This window comes from Sus scrofa, chromosome 9 (assembly GCF_000003025.6).
Source record: "Sus scrofa isolate TJ Tabasco breed Duroc chromosome 9, Sscrofa11.1, whole genome shotgun sequence".
Classification (NCBI taxonomy): Eukaryota; Metazoa; Chordata; class Mammalia; order Artiodactyla; family Suidae; genus Sus; species Sus scrofa.
Window position 1 is genome coordinate 45707840 of NC_010451.4, and position 9723 is coordinate 45717562.

General features: G+C 39.0%; 1 protein-coding gene across 1 annotated transcript in view; it reads left to right on the plus strand.

The window, feature by feature from the left end:
- Positions 1–8702, plus strand: part of ATP5L (ATP synthase, H+ transporting, mitochondrial Fo complex subunit G) — a 10093-nt gene extending 1391 nt beyond the window's left edge. The window contains 2 exon segments of the mRNA NM_001244137.1: positions 5012–5172; positions 6478–8702. Coding sequence (NP_001231066.1) covers positions 5012–5172; positions 6478–6576 — 260 coding nt within the window. The 3' untranslated portion in view covers positions 6577–8702.

Below are 9723 nucleotides of genomic sequence, written 5' to 3' on the forward strand. Positions count from 1 at the left end.
CACTTAACCAAAGAACTTAAGTGTGCAACTTTACTAAAAGCACTACATTTTTTACATAGTACAAAGAGAAGACATAGCAGCTTGCTTATTTCGACTTTGTGGATGATTTGAGACAAATTTTCTAGAATTGCAAGTGGGTTTTTTTTTCCTCCTGCCATGGCTTTCACATCTTTTTTAATTCCTTCTTTGCCTGTTTTTTTAATTGCCACACGTGTGGCATATGGAAATTCCCAGGCTAAGGGTCAAATCCGAGCTGCAGCTGCCAGCCTACACCACAACCACAGCAATTCGGGATCCGAACCCCATCCACAGCCTACACCGCAGCTCACGGTCAACACCAGATCCTTAACTCCCTGAGCGAGTCCAGGGATGATGGAACTTTCATCCTCATGGGCTAGTTGGGTTCGTTTCCACTGAGCCACAGCAGGAACTCTGGCTTTCACATCTTTTCAGTGGTGTCTTGAGGAATTGAAGACCAATTTTTTTTTTCCAAATGATTTTTATCTTTTCCATTATAGTTGGTAAGACCAATTTTAATAATAGTTTACAAAAAAAATAAGAAAGTTTTAAATTATGAAATATAACTTGTTATAATTAATTCAGCTCTTTATTATGAATAAAGATAAAGGTTGTTATTCTTCCAGACATACTCAGAAAGGAGAACTCAACCGGGGCCAGAATGCTAAAGTAGAAATATATTTTGTTTTCTAAATTAACTCAGTGTATTAAATGTTAATGTTAAGTATATGAAAAATTGGAGTTCTCTTCTGGTGCGACAGGTTAAGTATCCAGCCTTGTCACAGTCTATGACAGTTTCATAGTCTTTGCTTACCTTTCATGACCTTGACAGTCTTAAGGTGTCTGTCTAGGTGTCCTATAAAGATGGTCCTCAATTTGGATTTGTCTGGAGTTTTTGTAATGATTAGTCTGGAACTATGGATTTTGAAAGAGAATACCACCAAAGGGAAGTGCCCTAATCACATATCAGGATGTGAGTGATATTCATATAACATCACTAGTGAAATTAGCTTTCATCATTTGGTTAAGGTAGTTTCACTAGGTTTCTCCTAAAGTTACTGTTTTTTCCTTTCCATATTTTTTAGAAGCAAGTAACTAGGAGTTCCCTGGTGGCCTAGTGGTTAAAGGATCCAGCATTGTCACTGCTCTGGTGCTTGTTTGATCCCCAGCCCGGGAACTTCCACACGCCATGGATGTGGCAAAAAAAAAAAAAAAAAAAAAAAGAAGTAGGAGTTCCGTAGGGCACAGTGGTTAGCGAATCCGACTAGGAACCATGAGGTTGCAGGTTCGATCCCTGCCCTTGCTCAGTGGGTTGACGATCTGGCGTTGCCGTGAGCTGTGGTGTGGGTCACAGACGCGGCTTGGATCAGGCGTTGCTGTGGCTCTGGCGTAGGCTGGTGGCTATGGCTCCAATTAGATCCCTAGCCTGGGAACCTCCATATGCCACAGGATCGGCCCAAGAAATGGCAAAAAGACAAAAAAAAAAAGAAGTAGTAGTAACTAAATTGGGGGAGGTAGAGGCAGGATTCCATCTCCTGTAGGAGGGAATATCTACATATATTTAGTAGAATTCTTCTATGAGAAATAATTGTCTCTGCCTCATATATTTATTCAGTCATTCATTGTGTGGACTCATGCACATTTATTTCATACTTTGTACCTCCAGTAGTATATTATTTTGTTGCTCAAACTATTCCAGCTTTGGCCATTGAGAACTCTTTCAGTATGGCACCTCTCTCCTTTGGACATTCCCCCTTTCTAGTTCTACAAGATGCTTCAGATTCTATGTATTCCCTGCCCTAGCCTTAAAATAGCCATTTCTCCAAAGAACCTGAGTTCTTTTTATTGGACAATAGTAATTTGAAACTAAGATCTAGGTACTGTATATATTCCTTGCTACTAGTCTACGGTAGTCACCCTTTAATCACAGGGGATAAGTTCCAAGACTGCCAGAGGATGCCTGAAACTACTGGTAGTACTAAACACTGTATATGCTGTGGCTTTTTTGTTTTTTGTTTGCTTGTTGTTTTTACTACTGCATGTATTGCATTCGGAAGTTCCCGGGCTGGGGGCCTAATCAGAGCTGCAGCTGCTGGCCACAGCCACAGCACTGCCAGATCCTTAACCCACTGAGTGAAGCCAGGGATCGAACCCAAATCCTCGCAGATACTACATCGGGTTCTTAACCCGCCGAGCCACAACAGGAATTCTGTATGCTGTTTTTTCCTATACATACACACCTGTGATAAAGTTAATCTATAAACTAGGCACAGTAAGAGAGTAATACCAATAATTAATAAAATAGAACAGTTGTAACAAAATACTACATGAATGTGGTCTCTCAAAATATCTTATTGTACTTTACTCTTATATGAGTGAGATGTTATAATGCCTGCGTGTTGAGATGAGGTGGGTGAATGATGTAGGCATTGTGTCAGAGCATTAGGATGGAGCAGGGACATCATGAGATTCACCACACTACCCAGAAAGGCTCACCGTTTAAAACTCGTGGATTGTTTATTAATGGAATTTTCCATTTAATACTTTCAGACAGTGATTGACCACAGGTAACTGAATTGTGGAAAGCAAAACCACAGATAAGGGGGTACTTCTGTACTAGAATATCATTGCCTCTTGGCCCTCTCAGTGGACAAGGGGGGGGAGGTGTATGCACAGAGCTTCCTCAACTTAATAAAGTTAAGTTCCTCAGTGTAATAAAGTCACCTACCAATAAACCCATCACAAGTTGAGAATGTTGTGTCAAAAATGCGTTTAATACACCCAACCTACCAAACATCATAACTTAGAAACATCATAACAGCACACCTTAAATATGCTCGAATACTTACATTAGCCCATGGTTGGGCAGAATCACCTACCACAAAGCCTATTTTATAACACATTGTTGAATATCTCATGTAATTTATTGACTGCTGTACTGAAATTGAAAAACAATGTTTTTCTGTTGATTGTTTGCCTTTATATCACATGACACACAGGGAACTGCATCTTGCTGCCACTTTGCATCATCATAAGAAAGTATGGTACCAACTATCACTAGCCTGGGAGAAGATAAAAACTTGAGGTATAGTTTTTACAGAACACCTTTCACATTATAAAGTGGAAAAATTGTGTGGAGTTCCCATCGTGGCTCAGTGATTACCGAATCTGACTAGGAACCATGAGGTTGCCAGGTTCGATCCCTGGCCTTGCTCAGTGGGTTAAGGATCTGGCGTTGCTGTGAGCTGTGGTGCAGGTCACAGACGCGGCTCGGGTCCCATGTTGCTGTGGCTCTGGCGTAGGCCAGTGGCTGCAGCTCCAATTCGACCCCTAACCTGGGAACCTCCATGTGCCGCAGGAGCGGCCCAAGAAAATGCCAAAAAGACAGAAATAAATAAAGTGGAAAAATTGTAAATTTCAACAATCATAAATTGAAGACCATCTGTATACACACACACAGTTGACCATTGAACCATGTGGGAATTAGGGGCATTGACCCCCATGCAGTCAAAAATCCAAATACAACTTTTTGTTGGCCCTCCATATCCATAGTTTTCTTTTTTATTGGAAAAAAATCCACGTGTAGTTGGACCCACTCAGTTCAAGCCTGTGTTGTTCAAGGGTCAATTGTAATTATTTCTGTGCCAGTCCATCTGTATATATATTAAATTAAACATGGGTTCATATGATTGTCTCTAGTTCTAATCCATTACCCCAAGATTTGTTCTTGCTCATCTCTAACTTTCCCCTCTTAAAGTGAGAAACCTGGTTCCCGTCATCCACCATTCATTTACTTACTTTTTGTTCATCCCTTATGTACTTGTTAAGCAATTTCAAACTTTTTATACTCCCTGAGAAACAAATTTATCAGTTAAAGTACAGTGTTTGTGTACTGTGTAGTGACTTGTTTCTAAGAATGATATATCTGTGTTGAAGATAATCTTAAAGTGTTTGTTGACTGATAAACAAGATAAACTTTATTCTGATTGATAGTGCCATCTTACAGGCATTGGCAGTTCCATTTAGAAATAGCTCTTGGAGCTTTTGTGTCTGCTTAAAGATTTACCCAAGGCTCTGAGCACAGAGGATGATAGAGGTAGTTATTCTACGAGCAAAGAAATACTCGAATACAGGCAATAATAGGGAAAGTACAAAGAGCTTTGGATAATCTATCTTTGAACAAATAGCACATGCATTTGTGCTATTTTTATTAAGCTGTCTTGTCCTTTTTTTTTTTTTTAATAAAATACTTTTCTCTTGCTGAAATCACTACCAAAAGTTTCACATCTACCCTGGTTATTAAAAATCTTTTTTCCTGAAATGGTAAATACCTTGAGGAATTTCAGCTTAATAGGAGATTCAAATTTTGGCTCTTCTTACCAATACATGTAGGTTTTATTTTTACTATTTGTAGTATTTTGAAGGAGGCGCAGCCATGCTTTTGTTAATCCAGCATGTATTGGTGAGGATACCAAAAATGGGAACTAATTGGTATAATTCCATCTGGATTTGTGGCCAACATTGTGACAAATTTTAGATCTTGTTCCTAAGGATGCCATTCTACATAGCTCCTTCCCTCCCCTTCTCTACCTTTTCCCTCCAAATTTTTTGGTTTCTACAAGAACGTACAGTTACATTGCTGCTGTTTTCTTGTTTTTTGAATCCATCTTCTAGTAACTTAACAGTTAACTAGATTTGCTGTTCATAAATGAAATACTAGTACTCTGGTACTGGCCACTAGTGATGTCCTGGCATAATTGAATGTGCTTATAGCTTCCTGCCTGATTGAACTTCCCTGTGACACAGGTGTTCTGCATCTTTAAAAGCCTCTGGTTACCAGGGAGCAGCTTTGACTTTTCACACCGGGTGCACATTTGGTACAAGCAGTGAATGAATGTGATGCATGAATAAATATTTGTGTCCAGCCCACACATCTGCTTCTTTCAGTCTCTAGTGAGTTCATCCTGGTTTTTTGTTTTGTTTTGTTTTCCAGCTGCTGTGACTTACTCGAAGCCTCGATTGGCCACATTTTGGCACTATGCCAAGGTGGAGCTGGTTCCTCCAACCCCTGCTGAGATCCCTACAGCTATTCAGAGCCTGAAAAAAATAGTCAATAGTGCTCAAACTGGTAGCTTCAAACAGCTCACAGTTAAGGTAACTATGGGCTAAATGAAAACGTATGTGCATAACAGAAAATGTCTTCCCTTGGGATTTTTCTGATTGTTTTGATTAATATATGTATTTTCCAGTGAGGCTGAATCCAACATAATGAGAGATAATCTCTTTTTTGACTGCCCAGAAGGATATTTACCTTTCTAATTTTGTCATCTGGGTTGAAATAATTGGGCTATGTTATGTCTTGGTTTCCTATTAATCTTATAACAAAGAAATGATCATTTTTATTGGGCAGCTCTTTTTTTTTTTTCCCTTTCCTATAAAATAGTATGGCTTGCTTTGCTGATTCCATACTTTTTTTGTCTGTAGTCCTAGAACTATCCCCATTTTGGCCAAAAGATCTGTTGGACTGTATCACACTCAGGCAGCTAATACTCATGGAGGATGAAAACACCAAAACCTAGCAAGCCTGTAAAATGATATGAGGGGTTATTAAAGTGTGTGAAGATAAAGTCTTAAGACCTTAAGAATTGGAACTTGGATTTTATGTTTTCTTGATCTAAGCACAGGATACAGAAAAGCCTAAATAATTAAAGTATTGCTAGCTTTAGAACCTACCTCCTGGAAAAAAAAAATTTTTTTTTTTTTTTTTTTTCAGGAGATTTCCATTATTTCTGGTTTAATTATAAGGGGAAATTTTGCTTCCAGGTGCTAAAAGGAAAAGGTCCAGTTTTGTTGCAGAAAAGCATTTTTTTTTTCAACTAGAATTTCAAGGTTAATATTTGTGATTGTATGAAAGACTTTTCTAGAATTATATATGTACTTTTTAGGGAAGTAAAATGTTGATTTGTGAAACTGAGTTATTATTGAATGTTTAGAAAGAACCCAAATAATAAATGAGTAAAAATGATATATAAAGGGAAAGAGCACTTCATCTTTCAACAGATTTTCTTTGGCCAGACAGAAACGTCTATTCAGAGACCTGCCTTCCTATCGCCATCCTTTCATATGAATGCCATGTCTAAATGTGGCAGCTATTTCCAGGATGTGGGTTGTTTTAGGGCTCATAAAGTGCCTCATAAACTAATAATGAAAGGGTTAAGTCAGTTCAGGTCTTTAAAGAATGCTTTGAAATAATTTATAAGCTCTGGACTACTTACCTTACATAATTGAAAGTTCAAGGGTTCTTGGCAGTTAAAGTTAACATCAGTAATTTTTTACTTTGACTAAAACTGCCCTCTAATTTGATTAGAATCCTTGTGTTCTCTGTTACTTAACCCTGGAAAAGAATAGTTTTAAATATGTAAGAAAAAATGTCTATTAAAATTTTTGCTTCTTTTTCAGGAAGCTCTGCTGAATGGTTTGGTGGCCACCGAGGTGTTGATGTGGTTTTATGTCGGCGAGATCATAGGCAAGCGTGGCATCATTGGCTATGATGTTTAAAGACCAATCTTTTAACATGTCATTATATTTGGTTTATTATTTCGGTGTTCTTGGACCATGTGTGATCAGACTGGTATTTGAATAAAATAAGACAGCGTGTCAAAATCAGTATTTTCTCTATCAAACACTGTATGGAAGGTCACGATTTTTTTTTTTTTAATTAAAGTATAGTTGATTTACAATGTTGTGCCAATAGGCTACAGTTTCTCTTGATGTTAAATTATGTTCTCTTTTGCTTTAATACATTAATGCAGCTCTAAATGCATGTCTTTGTTTAGTCTGCAATTGGAATATTGCAAGCAACCTGGTAACATTTGATGGTAACATTTGATTTTGAAGGCTTGAAATAAATGATAATTAAGCTTTATTTCTAGAAAAGTTGGGGAAAGACCTTGAGAAAACTAGAACTTGCTCCAGTAGAAGAAATAGTAATACCATGAGCCAAATATGATGAAGTTAAATTATGTAGTATAAAGAATAAAATTTGGACTGTTTTTCTTTGCTAAAATCAGAGAAAGACCCTTTTGACAACACCTGTGTCTGTAAATATAGGGGAACTCTGTCAACTTGAATATAGCCTCCCTAAGAGAGAAGAGCAAGGTGATATTCTGTGTACCTTTGTGACATCTTTAACACTAGGACAGAGTGAATGACAACAACAATGTTTTGTTTTGTTTTGTTTTGTTTTGTTTTGTTTTTAGTCTTTTTAGGGCCGCACTTGCGGCACATGGAAGTTCCCAGGTTAGGGGTTAAACGGGAGCTGTAGCTGCTGGCCTCCGCCACAGCCACAGCTGTGCCAGATCCTAGGCGCATGTGTGACCTACACCACAGCAACGCTGGATCCTTAACCCCTGCACCACGACGGGAACTCCCTTTTTAATCTAATTTTGATATGTGTTATATTCTGTCCAATTTGGTTTTTTTAGGACCTATCTTTGCAAAAATAAAATATCCTATATAGGGAGTTCTGCTGTTGCTCAGCAGGTTGTGAACCCGACTAGTATCCATGAGCATGCAGGTTCGATCCCTGGCCTCACTCAGTGGGTTAAGGATCCGGCATTGCTGTGAGCTGTGGTGTAGGGTGCAGATGATGCTCAGATCCCAAGTGGCTATGGCTGTGGCATAGGCTGGCAGCTGCAGCTCTGATTCAATACCTTAACTGGAAACTGCCATATACCAAGTGTGTGGCCCTAAAAAGCCCCTCCCCCCAAAAAAAAAATCCTATATAAATTTAACAGGGTTATAATTTAGTATCATCCATGGGTCTAAATAGTGTGTTGTGGGAGTTCTCTTTCGGCACAGTGGGTTAAGGATCCAGTGTTGTCATTGCAGCAGCTTGGGCTCCTAAGGCCAGGTTCAATCTCTGGCCCAGAAACTTCCACATGCTGCTGGCATCCCCCCCAAAAAACAAAACAAAACAAAACAACAGTATATTATGTCCTGAAATAAATACAGCTCAGTCTGTCATCTTGAGCTATTTTGTTGAGGATTTGAGAACAACTTAATCATTCACTGGCTTTTCCTGGGGTCTTATCATCTGTGAGTGGCTCATTTGTGTGTGTCTAAATCTATTATAACTCTCTTGCAGCCCGTGCACAACATGGAATACCTACGATCTGATGATAACCAAAAGATGATTGCATATTGGAAAAGCATGACTCATGATACAGTATTAATCCTTTAATAGTATTGAACCTTTAACCAGTCAATCCCAAATTCACCAGCAGGTTTAGAACACTGCTGCCTTAGCCAATAAAGGGCACAGCTTTTCTATGTGATTAAGGCAAGAAGTCTCCAAGAGAGACTGTTACCTTCTAAAATACGAAGTTATGCCTAATTTACTGCAGGTGGCCAAAACTGAAACTACTATTTTTCAAAAAGTATTCAGTAACTTAAAATACGCACCCAGAAGACTGAAAAGACACTGCTACAATAATAGTGCTGTTTATGTGTTTCTCTATTGCATACATGAATGAATAGTACTTTTTTTTTTAATTTTAAGCTACAAGATCAGCTAGCACTGGTAAACTTACAGAGGCGTAGTTGATTCCTAATATGTAATATGATTTTATTTTAACCACATAGTCACACCAGAAAGCCCTCAAAATAAACATCTACTACTCACTTCACTGCTCCTTCCTTCTCTGCCATTTGGCACACCTCTGGTATATGGTGGCTAGTAGTGTGTGCATAGAACTTTCTTAGGTTAAAGTAGCAGTGGACTTGGTAAAGTGGCCACTTGACTTCAGCTGACCTGTTACTTTTTGCCCTAAACCCCAAATGTCTTGCCTCCTAACAGAACTTTTCAGGCTGTCTTTTGAATTTTTGTGTGCCAAGTGTTTGCCACTGGCAGCTTCAGTGTACCTCAGATATTTATGGTGCATCTCCTAAGTCCAGGTATGCTGAATGGTAGAAACATTCATGAACAAAACTGGTACCTGTTTCACAGTTTGGTCTGGTAAGATAGGTAGTTAAGCATATAGTTAGAATAATGTGAGAAGTGGTCTAATGAGGAAAGTGGAAGATCTGCATGGAAGAGTAACCCAGACTTGAGAAGGGGGATCAAGAGGCTGTCAGAGGAACTAATATCTAAAGTAAACTGGAAGGCTAAGAGCCAAGAATGGAACGAGGTGAGCGGGGCAGGTGAAGCAGCCTGTGCAAAAGCTATTAAGGCAAAGAAGGTCTGGCACATTGGAGGTTCTGTAAGATTGTGTGTATGGCTGAATATCCCATTACAGAGGAGAGTAGTGAGGTGAGACCAGAGATAATGGAGACCAGATAATGAAGTGCCTTTATACCATATTAAGGACTGGACTATCTGAAGGGTAGTGAGTGGAAAGCCACTGAAGGTTTTGTATAGGTAGCAGTGGCAGGCAATTTCAAATCCAGGTATCAAAAGCTAGGATAGAGGAGTTCCCACTGTGGTGCAGCCAGTTAAGGATCCAGTGTTGTCTCTGCAGGGGGATTGGGTTGCTACTGAGGTGCAGATTCAATCTCCAGCCGGGAAATTTCCGTATGCCACAGCCAGAAACAAAAAGGATAGAAATATCATGGGGTGCATGTAAGAGTGTATGTGGTCCTGCATTTTTCTGAATACAGAACAGTATAGATAATAACCATTTAGTAGTAGGCATCATGAGGAGAGGG